The 17,324-nt window shown below is 64.6% G+C and overlaps 1 protein-coding gene across 7 annotated transcripts in view; it reads left to right on the top strand.

Moving 5' to 3' along the window:
* The window catches only part of TRAF2 (TNF receptor associated factor 2), a 19,427-nt gene extending 3,668 nt beyond the window's left edge, over nt 1-15,759 (top strand). For 4 of the 7 annotated variants that reach the window (XM_044440028.1, XM_044440026.1, XM_044440025.1 and 1 more), the window contains 10 exons: nt 2,830-3,050; nt 4,046-4,124; nt 4,665-4,763; nt 8,215-8,376; nt 11,452-11,526; nt 12,141-12,215; nt 12,711-13,070; nt 13,513-13,690; nt 13,984-14,132; nt 14,346-15,759. In XM_044440028.1, the coding sequence (XP_044295963.1) occupies nt 2,863-3,050; nt 4,046-4,124; nt 4,665-4,763; nt 8,215-8,376; nt 11,452-11,526; nt 12,141-12,215; nt 12,711-13,070; nt 13,513-13,690; nt 13,984-14,132; nt 14,346-14,564 (1,584 nt within the window). In that variant the 5' untranslated portion in view covers nt 2,830-2,862 and the 3' untranslated portion in view covers nt 14,565-15,759. Of the gene's footprint in view, nt 1-223; nt 687-2,189; nt 3,051-4,045; nt 4,125-4,664; nt 4,764-8,214; nt 8,377-11,451; nt 11,527-12,140; nt 12,216-12,710; nt 13,071-13,512; nt 13,691-13,983; nt 14,133-14,345 lie in introns of those variants that run through there. The other 3 variants (XM_044440029.1, XM_044440024.1, XM_044440030.1) reach the window with 3 other exon arrangements.
* Nucleotides 15,760-17,324: the final 1,565 nt, after the last annotated feature.

The raw sequence follows: 17,324 nt of genomic DNA, 5'->3' as shown, positions 1-17,324 counted from the left end.
CGCGGCCAGGTGCCCCGGCGGCGCGGGACGGGCTGTGCGGGCGCCGCTCTGCCCCGGCGCGGGATGCGCCTGGAGCCCTTGGAGGCGCGGGCGGGCGCCGCAGGGGCGCCGGCGGAGCCCTCCGCTCCCGCCCGGGGGAGCCGCCGCCTTGCCTCCCTGCCTTCCGCGGCGCGCTCCCGTGCCGAGGCTGGAGCCCTGGCCCCGATCCTGGCGCTGAGCGCCCGGAACGCCCCCTGGCCCCTCAGGCCCTGAATGGGGGCCGTGGGGCTGCCCCCTCAGACGCTTGGGGCGCCCGTTGAATTGACAGCAGTTCATGTTGCGTGAGTCAGACACACACGGTGACAAGCAGCACATCAAACGGTTGGAGGCCAATTCATCGTTCTGTGAGGATCGCTCGTGTGCAGGGGTGTTTAGTTCGTTGCCTCACAGACTTAATTGTTACGGTGAATATTGTGTGTGTGTGTGTCTAGGATAGACGCCTGTTTCCCAAAGAAAAATTCATATAGGAGGTCCATATTTCATGCTGCCTCATTTCACCTGGATTCACTATGTTAGATGTTGAAATTGTGTACTGAGGCTGCTGTGTTTTAATAGTGCTGCGTAGTGACTCGGGGCTTAACCCTTGGACAAAACATCTGAATGGTAGCCATGTCCCCTGAGCAACCCAGGATGTTGTAAGAGGGCAGGTGAGTGGTGGTACATAGAGGCCTTCAGCTTGTTTGGCTTGGTGGTGATTCAGGTTTGCTTCATATCCTTTCAGTATTTTGTTGCAAAAGTTCGGTAGCAATTTGGGTGGGAAATGAGCAAGTCATGTCCCCTTTTCAGCTTTTGCACATGAATGGCACTCTGAAGAGATAGCCGTCAAGAAATTGCATTGCATCCTAAACTTGGCAGTTCTGGACTTCTTGTGGTCCTTTGCAAATGGTCCAGCCCTGCTGTCCAGGCCAAGCAGGCCAAGTGCCCCCTTCTCCATGGCTATTGAGGGCTGCGTCTTTCCTCTTCTGTACAAGCTGTTCTTACTGGGCCAGGTCTCACTGGTCTTTTCCAGCCTGGTGCCTGCTATTGATGTGGAGGAATCTGCTTTGGACAGAAAATCCACTGGATCCGATGGGTCTGTCTTCCTGGAGGCCAGTCCACTTTGTGGCAGCCCAGAGCGCATCCCGGCCTTCCAGGAATTGAGTCCCATGTGCTGCTCAAGCAGCCCCGTTCTTACCTGCCTGCCGCTGCGGCTAGTCGCCGTGAGCGAGGAAGAAGTGTAGCCACTGGGCATGGCGGCCCGACGCTGCGCCCCCTTCCCCTGAGTGCTGGTGGCGGCGGTGGCAGCAGGTGAGGGAGAAGGCTGGCCACCTGGGCCAGAGTGGCACCTGGGGCAGGTTGCTGGTTGTGTGGCTGGGGGTCCACGAGCATCGCTGGGCTTTCTCTTGGCTCGGCTCCCTTGTGGGAGCAGGCCAAGCATGCCTGGAGGTCCGTGAATTCTGGAGGGAGGGCGTCAGAGACGGTTCCTCCCAGCCCTAGTGCCTGCCAGGTGCTTAGGTGTACAACTTCTAGGATTCCTGTCCAGTGCTGTGGCTTGGAGTGGAATTCCAAAATTCCTGGGGTTGAGGAAGGCTGCTTGTAGCGGGTAAGCGTGTGAGTTACGCAAAACTCTTCCATAAAGCGGGGATGTAAGAACAGCCGCTTCCTGACTGTAAAGCCCGTTGGTCACTGATGGGGACAGGTAAACCTGTCTGATTTTGGGAAGCAAGATGGCAGTGCTTATAATTATATAGTGCCTCACAGGTGTTCCAAGCCTTCCAGGTTGCACAGGTTGGAGTGGATTCTCAGGACTGGCAGGCTCAGGTACGCAGGTGTCTAGCGTGTTGCTCCACTGCCGTGTTGACAAACCGTGGTTGGGACACTGCGTCTCTGCCGCTCCCGGAAGCCACTGGCATTCCATTCCATGATGTTCCACATGCAGCGTGGAAAGAATTGCTCTAGAGTCTGCCTTTCTCGGGAAGGACCAGTGCAGCTGGCATCGTATTGGAAAACACCGAGATATGAAAAGAGGATGATTCCAGTAATCCCCAGGGACATCAGTTGGCACATGTGATGGCTTAGCGCAGGGGCCGAATTCAGGGTCAGAGAAGATCTGTGGGGGATTGTTCTGGGGGGGGGGGGCAGGGCTGCGCTAAGAGGGGGAGCGGAAATACCAGCCTGTTGGTCACCCGGCGGTGCTGTGGCTGCGGCCTATGCCGTTTTCTGGCCTTTGAGAGACTCGGTGCCCCGTCCCCAGCTGGCATCACTGTAGGCTCCCTTTCAGCCTCTCCTGACTCCCCCAGCTGCTTCAGTCTGGTGCCTCCCCACCAGCAGCCCCCGTCTGCCCCTGGCAGAATGGCTGGGGACGGCAGAAGCCGAGCGCAAGACATCTGGTGGGTGTGAGGTCGGGGAGGGCTACGCGTGCGTCGCAGGGAGGCGGGCGGGAGTCCTGGCGCCTTCTTTGAGGGGGTGTCTGTGAAGCCGGTTGCCGCAGAGCTTTTTGGCGTTGGGTCCACCCCCAGCCTGGCTGGGGAAGAGGGCCGCCAGTCCTGCTGCAGAGTTTGGGCAGCTGGGCTTTGGACCTCTGGCCTGTCAGCTGCTGTTCTGAATTGCCCTGACGATAGCCGGAGCCCCGTGGGCCATTGCTGGCGGCGGAGGGCAGGTGCCTTGGCTGCAGGCCGCAGGGTCTCCAGCCATCCTCCCGTGTGGGTCGGCCCCTTCTCCTTTCCTCGATGGTGTGGCTGGCCAAACATGCGGCTCTTCCTTCCTTCCTTCCTTCCTTCCTTCCTTCCTTCCTTCCTTCCTTCCTTCCAGGGCCGTGAAGCCCACCTGGATGGTCTGGTTCACATGGCCACAGCAAACCTGACTCCCCCTGGCTCCCTGGAGGTCAACCAGCCGGGGTTTCCCAAGGAGATCCTGGGCACCGAGTTGGAGGGCAAGTACCTGTGCTCAGACTGCAGGAACATCTTGAGGCGGCCGTTTCAAGCTCAGTGTGGCCACCGGTACTGCTCCTATTGCCTGAAGAAAATCATCAGGTAGCGTCCCTTTGGCTCTGCAGAACGCAGGGGGAGGGGTTGCCCCGAAGGCTCTCCTTCGAGCCGGGGTGGGCTGCCAGCTCTCCCCGTGCGTGCCAGTACATGCACCCTCCCCTTCGCGTCGCACAGTGCAGCCTTCTGCAACCTGATGAGTCCCGGCTGCGCCAGGCTGCCCCTCCTGGCCTTCTCTCGACCACCCGGCCGTGCTGGGTGTCGTCGCCTGGTCTGAGGGGCTGGGGAAAGCTGCCGTGATGCAGCCCAGCAAAATGGGGAGCCACACGGGCACCCTGAAGCGGTGCAGCCTTGAACAGGGTTCCGACTTGGTCAGCGGTTCGTGTGGGCGAGGCCTTGGATCCAGAGGTGCTTGGAGGGGGGGGTGAGTCCTGCAGCGTGGCCAAGTTCCCGTCCTCGCCCCTCTGGAACTAACCCAGAAGCCACCTCAAGAAGCAGCTTAAGGACGAGGCAGCCACCAGCCGGCTGGGGGTGGCATTGGATTTTGCTGTTTACGTGTCTCTTTTCCAACCAAAAAACATGAGGGGGGGCTGGGGGGGACAGGGCAGGAGCTGTGCAACTAAACAACTTTGCAAGGAAAGTTGTACATGGCTGGCTGGCTGGCTGGCTTGCGAGTATTGCAAGCATCACTCGTTTGCAAAACAAAATTAACCTGACAGCCAAGGAGGAGCAGTGCTCCCTCCCAGCCTGCAGAGTCTTCCCAGCCTGGCCACCTGGAAGCAGCTCTCGCTACGGCCAGGCACCCCAGCTGTTTCCCCACCCCGTCCGAGCGAGCTCAGCAGGCTGCAGTGGAAATCCTGCTGAAGTCTGTTCTCATTTCCTGCTGGATGGCGAGCAGGAGTGACGCATGCCTGGGCCTCCACGAGGGAGCCCGTTTCCTTGGCCCGGCAACCGAGCGGCCTTGCTGCATGGCTGGCTGCGAGGGCCACGCCGGAGCGCCCTCAGGCCGCCCCTGCTGACTGCCCGTTTGCGTCCTCTGCCAGCTCAGGGCCACAGAAGTGCGCGGTGTGTATTCAGGAGGGGATCTACGAAGAGGGCACGTCGATCTTGGAGACTGGTTCGGTAAGCGAGAACATGCCGGAGGAGGGCGCACGGAGGGGGACCAGCTTCTGCGCCGCTCTGTTTCTGGGGAACGCGGGGTGGCGTGCACGGCCGTTTCCCCCCGCCCTCACAACAGGCCTGCAAGGTAGGCTGCTGTGGTGCTCCCTCCCTTTGCGGACGACGAGGGCACTGAGCCTGGCGGGGTGGGGACTGCCTTTAAGGCCGCTGGCCCTTTGGCTCTCCAGGGGGTGCTGGACAGTCGTCCGCGGCAGTTCCCGTTGCCACCGGTGGCTGATGCGCCGGCTGGTTCGCACCTGAAGGGCTCCTGCCACCAGCTGCCCCAGCCTCTTCTTGTGCCCCCCGCTCGCGGCAGATAAGAACCAAATCAAAGCTGCGTGGGAAACACGTCTGTGGTCCGGAGAGGTTTTTTTGGAATTCGGCTCTTGTTTCTCCTTCACCTCCCGCAGCCAGGTCACCATCTGCACAAGGAATCAGTTCCCCGTGTTCTTTAAAAGTTACGCATGTGTGTATTGCTAATATTTGTTTGTTCCCTTTTTTGAGGCTTTCCCAGATAATGCAGCTCGCCGAGAAGTGGAGAGTCTTCCGGCGATCTGTGTGAATGAAGGCTGTACGTGGAAAGGAACGATAAAAGAATACGAGGTAAGGATCTGCATGAAGCGCCCCCGCCCCTTCATAGCTGTCGGAAAAGAGCTTCCTGGGAAATCCCCCTCTTGCCCGAAATGCCAGAGACTCGCATGCAGAAGTGCGGCAAGGAGAGGAGAGGGTTCCCAGGGTGGAACGCGGCTTTTTTAAAAAGCAAGCGGGAGGAGGTGGGCGCTGTTCCTCTGCCCTCCGCGGCTTCCTCCCTCTCGGGAGGAGAATGAGCGATGCTGTGTGCACGTGTTTGCGTTTGTGTAGTTCGTGGAACGGTGCTCCAGCCCAACTGGAGGGTGCCTGGTTGCAGAAGACTGGCAGAACCTGAACCTGGTGTAGAATTCCCACCGGCCGTCTGCTTGCGGTGGCTGTATGGAGGCGGCCCAGGGAGATGTCGTGGAGAGAGCGCGCGCTGTGTTTTCCCTTGAGGCACCCTTGAGGGGTCTCTTGGGCTTTGTTGCCCGTTGCCCGTATTCCGCGTTCCTTCTGCGTTCGGTGTGCTTGTCATGAGGCCTGGTTTATCCTTCCTCCTTTCGAGCATCTTGTTCGTGTGCGGAGGTGGCCTCCTCTTGTGCTCTCCCAGAAGCGGAGAGAGCTGCTTCCAGGGAGGGCCGCCAGTGCTGGGGTGCGTGGGCAAGCACCCCGGGTGGAGGAGAGGGCCGCCCACAGGCTGTGCTGGGGGCACTCTGTGCTACCCCCGGGCAGACGGCCACACTCGCTGGTTGATGGGACACGTATGGGGGACAGAGGCTGCGGCCGCCCCCCTGACCTGCCTGTGGGTTTCCCATGGGGGCGGCTGTTGGCCGCTGCTGGAACAAGAGCGATGGTCGAAACGAGCCCTGGCCCCTCCTCCGGCTCTCGAAGGCAAGGGAGTGTCTGCCTGTGGGGCAGAGCTCGGGGCGCCCGCCTTGTGCTTCGAAGGCCTCTGAGGTCTTGGGGCACAGGCGAGGAGCCCATGCAGCTGCCCGCAGAACCCGGGGCACCCGGGGCTGTTGTGTGCCGCCAGGGGCTCTGCGGGCCACGTTCCTACCTGGGAAGGAGGCCGGGGTGTGGGCTGGGGACCAGCTGCACGCAGTGAGCGCTGCCCGCCGAACTGGCGTTTCTCGGGCTTTTGGGAGCTGCTGCCCGTCGGGCTGAGATGGGTCGGCCGGGGGCTCTTAGTGTGGCAGGGGAGCCCCCCCCCTCCTCACCCGGGAGGGCAGGACGTGCTGCGAGACGAGACCTGCCCGGTGTGGCTTGAGCGTGGCTGAAGCGGCATTCCCGGCCCTTCCCGGGCCCAGGAGTGGGGCAGGATGCAAGTCTGCCCTTGGCAGGAGCCCGCGGGGAGGGCGGGGAGGGTGCGTGGTGACCTCTCGCTGCTGCGGAGAAAGGGCGCGCCGGTGCTTCCAGTCCGGAAAGTCCCTGGCAGGGCCCTGCCTCCGACTGAGCCGCCTGGAAAGCCCCTAAAATACCGGCTCGCTCTGCTATGCAGCCGGAGCGGCGGCCGCCGCGTTGTGCAAGGGAGAAGGCTCCTCTGGGTCCGAGGTTTTCCCTGTGTTGTCCTCCGGAGGAGGTGGGAGGCGAAGGGAAGCGGCCCCCACCCTCGCCGCCGGGGCCATGCTCTGCTTCCAGCCGCCTCTCCACTTTTGCTTTCTCTTTAAGGGAAGGGGGGGGGGTCACAGCGTTGCCTCACAAAAGCCGAGCAAGACCCAGGGGCATGCAGCTCTTTCAGAAATCGCAGCAGGCGTCTTCGCAGATCTGGGAAGCTTTTCCGTCTTCTGGCATAGGTCAGAGCTGGACTTGTTTCCCTCTCTGTCCCCCGCACCCGCACCTCACTTTAAACCTCAGGATGGAATGGAAATCCAGAAATAAGTCCCTTTTATTGTATCTTTAAAAACTCGGGCCACAACCTTCCTTCGTTTCTGCAGTGGATGTGTTCTTGGCACAACATTTCTGTGGGATGCTTGGATGGAAGGCTCTGTGCAAGTTTCTACCCCTCATGGGTGCTGGTATAAGCTAACACACGAGGAAGGAATAGATAGCGAAACCTGACGGGCCAGGCGGTGCGCTCAGTATCAGGGGGACGTGCTCAGCGCTGTGCAGATTGCGATCGTGTGTTTTCCCATGTTTACAGCTTGCCTTTGCCTCCCCTCCTGCCCGCACCCACACCGGTATGTTAGAACTAGAATAAAAACAACCACAAAGACTCATGTAACACCCGGCCGGCAGGGATTGCGTTCTGCAGGGCCCTCCGCTGGTGCTTCCGCAGACAGATGCAGATAAGCCCTTGTTCTTTGGGTTAAGATAAGGGGCTGGTGGTGCAGGGCTGCTGCGCAGGCTGAGCAGAGACCCCCCCACACCCCGGTCGTCTTGGTTTAAACTAAAGTAATAACGGGAACATCACGTTAAGGTCTGAGGAGGTGGGGGGGTGAGAATTGGGGATCTAGCCGTGTTTCCTCTGGCATGACTTGGCGCCTGGGTGCAGCTTGCACCAGTGTTCCCGGCTGGGGAGGATGGGGCTCATCGGCCAACACATCCAGCCGGAGGCTGGGTGTCTGGGTGGCTCTGGAGCGGGCCCAAGTGCTGGCAGATGGCGACTGCCTTGTGCGGAAGCCCTGGTGGGGTTGGCGGGGGGCAGCCAGCTCAGCTCAGGCCCCGACTGGAAGCCGGGCCTCCAAGGAGCGCCGCTTGCGCTGTGTGGCGTCACCGGGCCGAGCTCGCGCGCTGGAGCCGCGCAGGCAGATAGCATCAGCCATGTGGGAGGTGGGTTCTGGCAAGTTTCAGATGCAAAAGTGGGTGGCTGGAAAGTCCCGGCGAGGCAGCGAGCTACCTCTTTCTGCACCCCCATGCAGAAGAGCCCCGGGGATGCTGGCTGCCTGCCTGCCTGCCTGCCGTCTCCCCTCCACTCGCCCCGGCCGTTGAACTGGCTGGCCGGGGGAATAGAAGTGCAGCCAGTCAGCAGGGCATAGGTGGAGGGCGCAGGGCAGAAGGGGACGCTGGCCTAGGGAAGGGAAGGCCCCAGCCTCCCAGCCGCCGCCTCTGCCCCGGAGGCCCTTGGCTGCAGGGGGCAGAAGGGACCTGACGCCCCCTCTTCTCTCTGCCCAGGGACCCTCGGGAGGGACTGCCGTGCGTGCAGAAGGCCCAGTCTCAGCCCTCGGCTCCCTGGGGCAGTGTCGCTAGTCGGGGGCAGCACGACTGGGCCGTGGCGTGGGGAGCGTGGCGCCCGGCTGGGTCCCGCGTGCCTCCCTGGCGCTCGGGCTGCCGAGGGTCCTCCCCGGTGCCTCCTGCGGCCGCCAGCACCGGCACCTGTGCAGCAGCAGCAGCGCCGAGCGGCGACGCTGGCCTTCCTGGGCCCCGCTCCGGCGGCTCTTCCCGGCAGCTCCCGGCGGCCAGCTTTGCGTCGCCACGGCGGGTGGCCCGGTGGCGACGCCGTCCTCCCCGTGCCACGTACTGAAGCGCGCCGCTCCTTTCGCCGCAGAGCTGCCACGAGGGGAGCTGCCCTTTCCTGCTGGTCGCGTGCCCGGCGTGCCAGGCCCTGGTCAGACTGAGCGGGAAGGAGCACCATGCCGAGCGGGAATGCCCCGAGAGGAACCTCAGCTGTAGATACTGCAAAGCGCTTTTCTACTTCCCTGAGATTAAGGTATGGACCGGAGCCGCCCCCCCCGCCGAGGCCCCCAGCGCTGGGGGGATGTCGCCCGGCGGCTCCTCTCGCGTGGGCATGCTGGACTGCCGCGCTCGCCCTTCTCCCCGCACTGGGGGCTGCGGCCTGGCTCGGGACGCGTGGTCGCGGCACTCCCCTGCTCGAGGCTCGGCTGTGGCGTGGGCGCCTCCGCGCATCGCCCGGCCTGCTAGGCAGCTGGTGTCGCTGCCCCCCCCCCCCCCGGTCCTTTGGTATGTGCGCCAAGAAGATGGGCCAAGAAAGCAGAACGTGGGCCTTCGCTGCAGCGTTGGCCACGGGGGCCGTGTCCCTCTGGATCCCTGCGCCAGGGCTGCCGGTGCCTGGATGGTTGTCAGAGGGGGCGCTTGCGAGCGTGAGGCGGCGGCCTCGTTGCCGGCGCAGGTGGTGTGCCTGCCGGTCCCGTGTTTTCCGGAGGGCGGGAAACGGCTCGTCGCCAGCCAGGGACCCGTCACTGCAGCGTGCGAGGAGGCGTCGGAGGGGAGGCCTGATGTCTGTGTGAGTCTGTGAAGGACAAGGCGGGCGCTGAGCACGGGGCGGCATCGTGGGAGCTGTCCTCGTGTGGGGGCCGGGCGCGGGGCAGCCCCACCACCACTCAGTTCCGGCTGCTGTGCTGTTGCGTTCCCGTGGCCTGAGTCACGGTGCAGCTGGAAGTCAGAGCTGCAGGCAGCTAATCCTGGGATGGGGTAACCCCTGCCCAGGGGTCCCGTGGGGGTTGCTACCCCCCAACTATCCTAAACTGCAGCTCTCCCAGACAAGCAGAGTCCCGCAGGAGCTAGCCCAGCCTTCCCCAGCCTTCCCTGTTGCGTTTGTCTGGACATCTGGGGCAGGTCCCAGAATTCCTCCCACCAGCTGTGCTGGGGCCAGGTCCCTAGGCAGCCGAGGTCCTCACCAGCTCCCTGCACGTCGAACGCTAGTTTTTCACAAAAAGCCAGCAACATGCGTCACGAAGGCGCCTGGATAATTGCGAGGCATGAGCCGAACTAGACGGCCCCATCACAGGAGCATTCGTGGCGTCTAAGAGTTCCAGCTGCCGAGCTCTGAAGGTCTCGACCTTATCAGGGCCGTTCAATCCAAGGATGCCAGGGAGGCCGGAGCAGTTGCTGGAGAGATTTCAAGCGGAGACAGGGAGACGGAGAGTCTTGCGACTCCCCACTGGTCAGCGGATGGAGTGGGGGGGACCTGAGGGAAGGGCGAGCGAGGGGGGCCGTGGGTCTCCTCCCGACGGTGCCCTGCTGCTCTGCCGCCTGGGGCCGGGCTGTCGACCTACAGGCCTTGCACAGGCGTGGAGGAGTGCAGTGCGCTGCCTCCTCTCCTCACGAGGTGCGCCTGGGCAGGGCAGCGGGTCGCCTCTGGCTGCGCATGTGATCCGCTGCTCCCTACTCTGCCCAACCCTTTGCTTCCCCCTATTTAATCCCCCTCGTCGCATCTCTTCCCCCACCCCCACGTGCTGCGGTTCTAGGCCCCTGCAACACGGTTCGAGTGAGGCGTGTGGTAATTTCAGTCCCTGAGCTGTGGGACGGCCAGAGCGTGTGTAAGACAACCCCCTGCTGCAGCCGGGAGAGGTGGGGGGGGGAGAGGGGATTCCCCGTGGTGTAATGTTGCAGCGTAGAATTAGACTCCAGGAGTAGAATAACGGCACCCCGTCTCGCAGTTGAGGGTTGGGTCTGCGGACGCAGAAGCTGGTTAAGCTCGTCAAGGTGCGTGCAAGGCATTGCCTTAAATCCTAAAGATTTAGGCCGCCTTGGCTAGGTTCACTTGCCTTGTAGGGGTGGGTTCAGTATTTTGCCAAAAACCCCAAACAAAACAAGAGTGTCTGTCCACCTGATTTCAGAAAACATGAGGCAGGTGGACAAACTGGGGCATTGCTCTGGAGATGTGTTTGAATTCTGAGCACCACACGACGGGTATTTTATTGCGATCCTGTGCATGTTTGGCCAGACTGGAGTCCCGCAACGCCCCACATGTTCCAGCCACCCACGGGAAGGAGCCCGGTCCGGCTGTTGTGACGCCCTGAGGCGGAGGCGTCCGGACAGCTTCGCCTGGGGAGCTTCTCCCCGGATTCGGCTGCAGTCAGCTGAGGGGCAGGTTGCACCAGCCCGTTCCGAGCATCGGGGAGCGCGTCCGCTGCGCCTCCTGCAGGCCCCCTGCGCGCCAGCTCGTTTTTCTTCTGCTCATCTCCTCCCTTTAGGCTGTGTGGTTGTGTGTGGTTGAAAGACGTTAATAACTGCATCTCGCTTTTACTGGGCCCAGAGAAGCCCCTCTTCAGCAGACCCTCTTCTGTTCCTCGCGGCAGCAGAGGGTCCTGATCGCTTCCGCTGAGGCCGCGAGGCTTTCAGACGCCTGAGGGCAGCTGCTGCTCCCTTGTTCAGCATCGCCGCTCCGGGTCGGAAGCACTTGGGAAGGAGACAGGAAGGTCAGGGACTGGCGATGGCCGGGGACTGTGGGGTGAGACTGCTCCCCACTCCCTAGAAGCACTCTTTCAGACTCGGTGCGAGAGGGAAGTTCCAGGCGCTTTTGCTGGCCTCTGGGCCTCTTGTTTGCGGAGGACGGAAGGTAGCGTTGCTCCCTGGGATGCGGCAGCCGACCGTGTCTCCCTGGCCAAGGCACCCAGGCTGTCCTTCTCCGAACAGACCGGGCGCTGCTTTCAGGAACAGACCCTGAGAGGGCGGTTGCCGAGTCCTGGATGGGGTAAAAGGGCCCTGATGGAAGATTAAGAGGAAATGGTGGCCTTTTCGTGCTTTTCCAGGAGGAAAGAGGCTCCTGCAGAACAGAGAGGCCTCGATGGGCGTGTGAGTGGCTCGTCAGAAGCTGCCCGCCTCCTCACAGGGCAAGCGGTTCCACTGTGAATTCATTTGAAAAGTACCTTGTTCAGTTTTAAAAACTGCATCTGGAGGATGATGCAGGATCTTCCTGGGTTAGGCAAAAGTCTGGTCCACTGGTTGCCCGCTGCCCAAAAGGCAGGCGGTTCCTGGCTGCTGGTTCTGCCTGCGTGCCTGAGGCCTATTTTGAAAATGTCTCTCCCTTCTGTCTTGCCAGGCCCATGATGAGGTGTGTCCCAAATTTCCTCTCACCTGTGAGGGCTGTGGAAAGAAGAAGATCCCGCGAGAAAAGGTACCCACTCGCGGCATCCCTACCCAGAAGTGTGCTGCGGGGACACGAAGAGTAGCTCTCCCCACACCCCCAGAGCCCTGCGCTCTCCTTCGTGCACCAGGCAGCTGGGAGTGTGGCGCAGAAGCCAGGAGCGCTCTGGCGGAAGCCGTGCTTCGGCCCGCTGCAGCCGCGTCCCGGGGCCCGGGCTGTGTGCGACTCCACAGCCTGCCGCGTAGAGACGGCAGAGGCCAGCCTGGCTCCCCGGCTCTTCTCCGCCTGCTAAAGAGGGGCCTTCCCCACATCCTGACCCGATCCTTTGACCGGAGACGGCATGGGTGGGGCCTGGGCCTCGGGCGCTTTGCACGGAGCAGGATGAGCTCCAGAGAGCATCCTCCGGGCTGGGCCGCACGGTGTGTTCCGGCCCATGGACCGATGGCACACGATGGAACCGGCCCGCTGCCGCTGAGCAAGCCGGGTGAGGGGCCCCTTGGGACCGCAGGCGATGCCGCCAGGCCGGGCCGGAAGGGAGGCAGGCTGGAAGCGCTGCGAAGAACCCCCTTGGCGCTCAGGCCCGGGCAAGGGAGGCCACGGGCGTGCTGGCTCCATCGCAAACTGGCGCTTCCCTCCCTCGGCAGTTTCTAGAGCACTTCAAGACCTGCAGCAAGTGTAAAGCTCCTTGCCGATTCCAGCCGGTCGGTTGCTCCGAAGTGGTAAGCCCCGTCCCTCCCAGCACAGCAGAGCCGTGTGCCCCGAAGCCGGGGATCGGGGGGCGAGTCTCTGCAGGGAGGGGGGCCGGGGACAGAAGCCCCTCAGTCCGCCTGGGCCGTGCCGCCCAGAGCCCCCTCAAGCAGGGCGTGGCTTGCGAGGGGCAGCCTTCGCCCCCAGTGCACCGAGGAAGCGTTCCCAGGCGGGGAGGTCCACGCGCTGCCCCGGCGGGGACGGTTGCCTGGCAGAAGGGCCCCTCCCCGCCGAGCCACCCCCTCCAGCCGGCATCCAGTCACGCGTGCCGGGCAGCGGCAGGCGGTCCGCTCGCCGCGCCTTCCGCTCTCGCCGCGATCGGGGCGCCTCGAGCCCCGGCAGGGAAGCCCACGTCCAGCGCAGCCCGCCTTTCCCGACAGTCGCCTCCTGCTAAATCCCGCTGGAGCCGCGGCTGCCGAAATCGGCCTCTGCTGCAGCGGAGAAAAGCGCTTCCTTGTCTCGCGCAGGTGGAGAACGAGAAGCTGTGTGAGCACGAGAGCAAGTGCGTGGGGGAGCACCTCTGTATGCTGCTGAACTTCGTGCTGAGCCTGGGCGCTGAGCCCGGCAAGCCGCGGCCCCCGGCGAGCCTCCCGTCGGTCGAGTCCGGTGCGGGGCTGCTGGGCGGCCAGCCCTTGGTCTCCGAGGCGGAGCTCTCCGGCTCCGTGGAGCTCCTGGGCAGGTGCGAGGCTCTGGAGCGGAAGACCATCACCTTCGAGAACATCGTCTGCGTGCTCAACCGCGAGGTGGAGCGGGTGTCCCTCACGGCCGAGGCCTGCAGCCGGCAGCACCAGCTGGACCAGGAGAAGATCGAGGCGCTCAGCAGCAAGGTCTGCGTTTGCTCCCCGGGCGGCCGCGGGGGTGCGGGAGGTCAGCGGGGGGGCCGGCCTGGCGGGGAGCAAAGGGCCGTGTGAAGCGCGGCCAGGAGACGTGTGCGAGCCCGTGGCAGCCTCCCCTCAGCAGGGGCACGGAGGGCTGGGGCTCGCTCTGGGAGACCTGAGCTGCCTTCCCGAGCGTGGCCCCTCTCCCTCCTGCTGGAAGCGCAGGGCCTGGGAACGTGGCTGGACAGGCCCCGGGGCCCCAAGACCGGGGAGGGAACAGCCGCAGGGTGAGGTGCGGGCAGTGAAAGGCCAGGCAGACTCGCTTCCCTTGCCCGATGGATCGAAGGCGGAGGAGGGTGGCGGCGCAGGGAAGGCTCGCTGGGGGCCGTGTGCTGACGGGGGGGCGCTCCGTGGTGGAGTCGGCCTCAGCCCATCCCTTTCGCTCACTCAGATCCGGCAGCTGGAGCGGAGCATCGCGCTCAAGGACCTGGCCCTGGCCGAGATGGAGCACACGGTCCAGGAGCTGGAGGCCTCCACCTACGACGGCGTCTTCATCTGGAAGATCTCGGACTTCGCCCGGAAGCGCCAGGAAGCCGTTGCCGGCCGCTCACCGGCCATCTTCTCTCCGGGTGCGTGTGGGTGGAGGGGGACTTCGGATGTGTTGCGGGGGGGGGGGGGGGGGGGTTCCTTGGGGTGGACCGCGGGGTGCTCCGGGAGGGGGGGGGTGAGGGGCACCTGGGACGGGTCCTGCGCCCTTTGGCTTCTTCCTCTGGAGCTGGGTGGCCTCAGCTAGATGTGCGTTGGAGGACTGGTGCAGGCAGGAGGGGCCCATTCTCCCCAGAGCTGTTCGTGGCTCCAGAACCCCCCTCCCCTCGTTGCCTCTGCCCGCACCTCCACCCCGCGCGTCTCTGTGCTCCGGCAGCTTTCTACACGAGCAAATATGGCTACAAGATGTGCCTACGCATCTACCTCAACGGGGACGGGACCGGGCGCGGCACCCACCTGTCCCTCTTCTTCGTCGTGATGAAGGGGCCCAGCGATGCCCTGCTGAAGTGGCCTTTCAACCAGAAGGTGGGTGCGCAGGCCTCGGGGCGGGGGGCGGGCCGGGCCGAGGCGGGCGGCGTGGCGGATTCTGCCTGGGGCCGCGAGGGAGCGCTTGAGGCGGGTGGGAGCGAGACGCGGGGCAGACCGGCGGCCGCGTGCTGCCCCCTTGGCGCCAGGCGCCGCGCGGTCAAGCCGTGGGCTGCCCCGCCTGGGGCTTCACGCGGCCTCCGCCCCCCTCAGGTCACCCTGATGCTCCTGGACCAGAACAACCGGGAGCACGTGATCGACGCTTTCCGCCCCGACGTGACTTCCTCGTCCTTCCACCGGCCGGTCAGCGAGATGAACATTGCCAGCGGCTGCCCGCTCTTCTGCCCCATCGCCAAGATGGAGAGCAAGCACTCATACGTGCGGGACGACACCATCTTCGTCAAGGCCATCGTCGACCTCGCGGGCCTCTAGCGCTCCCGCCGCTCCTGCCGTGTGGCCCCTGCCCCTGGCGAGGGCGGCGTGTGTCACTCCGGAAGAGGAGGACCCTCCCGGCCGGCGGAGGAAGCGGGGCCTCCTGCCAGGCCTCCGTGGCCTCGGACACGCCGGCCACCTTGCCGTGGATCGTGTGCCTGCTGGGAGCTGGCTGTCCCTGCCCGCCTCTCCGCAGAGGCCCGGGTGCCTTGGCGCACGAAAGGGGCTTCTGTGTTCTTCCTCGGCGTGGCTCGTGCTCGTGGACGGGTTGCCCCGGCCCGGCAGGGAAGGGGCCAGGATGGCCGCGGCCCGCCTGAAGAGCCACCCTCCGGGGAGGAGGGAGCCTTGCCGGAGCCCTGCTGGCGGCAACGGGCGAGCGAGTGGGCCAGACGTGGCCGAGAGGAGCGTTGTCCGAGGGCTCGGCAGGACCCGCTGAAGGAGCCGAGCAGAGCAGAGATGGGGAGGAAGCTGGGGGGCCGGGAGCCGGGCCCGCCTCACCGTGCCCCGCCTGAGTCCCCTCTGCGTGGTCCCTGGAGTGGGTCCCGGGCTGCTTGTGGCCCTCGCAAAGAGCATGGGATGCGACCATGGGTGCCTTCCTGTGCTGTTCCCGACCCTGACCCACCCGGGTAGGCAGCCCTCCCTGCTGAGCTGCAGCCGGAGGGCCAGCCGGGCAGAGTGCAGGTCCCTGAGCTGGGCCCCTCAGGCCCTGAGGTTTCTCTGCCGCAGGGGCTTGCGGGGCAGTGAAGGTCCACCAAGTCAGGCTAGTTCATTCCGTGGCAGCAGCCATCCTTGGCAGCAGCCACGCCACGGCTGCCGGCCCGCTCCCTCGGCGGCCTACGGCTCTGCAGGGCAGGCCGGGCGTCCCGGCAGTCCGGGGGGAGGAAGTGGGTGCTCGGAGGGCCTTCCAGCCTTCTGCCTCAAGCCCCCTCCCCACCAGTCCAGGCCTCTGACTGGCCGCGATGGGAAGCGGCCACTTGGGACAGCTTTCTGCAGGCCCGACGGAGCCTTTTTCGTGGAGACGTGGCTGCGTCAGCCTGGCCGTTTGGGGGCCTCGGAGCCGCCCACCCCCCCGCAGCTCTGCTGCCTTCAGAGATTTTCCGCATGGTCTCTGCAGAAGGAGGGGCGAGCACCTTTCTGTGCACCAAATTCATAATCCTTTCTTATTACCCTGCATAAAGTCAGATTCTGCTCATTATTCATACCTTCGATGTCTGAGTGGCTGGGTGTTTTGATGTGAAGACGGAGCCCCCGAGCGGCAGGCCTGGCCAGAGGCAGGAGGTCGGGTGCGGAGGGTCGGAAGGCCTGGCCGTTCCTCGCAGCACACTCCCCTCCTGCCCCCTTTCGCCTGAGCCCAGCTCTGCACGTGTGGGGCTGAGCCCGTTGTGATTCTTCCTCCTCTCTCAAGGGGACGCGGCGGCCCGCAGCTCAGTGACGCCAAAACGGCTGGCCAGATGGGGCACCCCGGTTCCGCACCAGCCTGGCGGCACGAAAGCAAGCAATGCGAGTAGCTGGAGAGGTGGCACCTCAGTGGGGGGGTCGCAGCGCCCCGATACACGCTGGCCGCACAAGGGCGACTGGGTCTTCCGGCGGCGCTGGCTGAGCGGTGCCGAATCCGCGGGGCCCCTCGGCCTCTCTGGAAACGCGGCTGGCCTGCTGGGTGAGGTCCTCCGGAGCTTTTCGGGGGAGCGGGCCAGGCGCCGTGTCCCGGCCAGCAAAGGCTGGCGCTCACCCTGCGCAAGGGGAGGAGACGCCTGGCCCGGTCTCCGCCGGAGTCAGTTTTGCACACCTTAGTATTGCTCATTTTTTTTTAAATCTCTGGAGTGCATCTTAGCTGTCTTCATAATTCATTTGGTTTCTGCTAGTTATGGAGAAGGGCAAGCTGCAAGGCAGGGCATTGCCCCCCCCAGTCCCCCCCCCCAGCAAGCTGCCAGTCCTGGGCCTTCTGGGCCACGGCCACACGCCGGCACGGCAGAACTCGCTTGTTAAAGCCAGAGGGGAGGCGGGACTCGGGAAGCCCCGTGGCCCCGCTGGGGCCTTTTCTGGGTGCCGAATGCGGGAGAGGCTGTTTCAAGGGAGCCCAGCCACAGGCAGGTTCCCCCGGGTGGGCGGGTGAGGGGCCCCGCAGGGCAGCGTCCCCAGAGAGGCGGCCTGGCCCCGAGGGGCAGCTGCTCCCCGGCCGGGGGGCCCGCAAGCACCGCCACGGCCAGCGGGGGGCCCGGGGGTAGTGCGAGGGTCTGTCCTCACGGAGGGCCTTCTGCCCCCGGAGGCGGGAGACTGGGCCAGGGGCTCGCTCCTTCGGCTTCGGCGGAACAGGCTCTCGCGGAGCGCGCCTGCCTGCACCCGGGCAGCTCGGCCCCTCTGCTGCCACACCGAGCGAGTGGCCCCACGCGCCCTGAGCAGCCCGTCGCGGCGAGTCCTGGAAACGCGCTTCCTGCGCAGGTGCGGAACCATCACAGTAACTAATAAAGCGATGTGGAAGACGGCTCGCCTGTCTCCGAGGAAAGGAAGTGCCGTCGCCGTTCTCGGCTGGGCGGGCGTGTGGGGCCTCCCAGCTGCCTCTTGGAGCCGCCTGCCTTCTCCGGGCCGGGGCTCCTCGCCCACCTCCCCGCCCCAGCTAGCCCACACGGGTCCTCGCTGCAGGCGGCTGCCGCCACGGTCCCATGCGTGGCGAGCAGGGCCACTGGGAGGGGAGGCACGGCCTGCCCCCCAGGCCGCTTCCCGGCAGCCGCCCCGCAAATGCGCCAAGGAGGGGGAACCCGC

This window comes from Varanus komodoensis, unplaced genomic scaffold (assembly GCF_004798865.1).
Source record: "Varanus komodoensis strain SLA01 unplaced genomic scaffold, ASM479886v1 scaffold36, whole genome shotgun sequence".
NCBI classification, from domain to species: Eukaryota; Metazoa; Chordata; class Lepidosauria; order Squamata; family Varanidae; genus Varanus; species Varanus komodoensis.
This window is presented reverse-complemented; position numbering and strand designations above follow the sequence as displayed.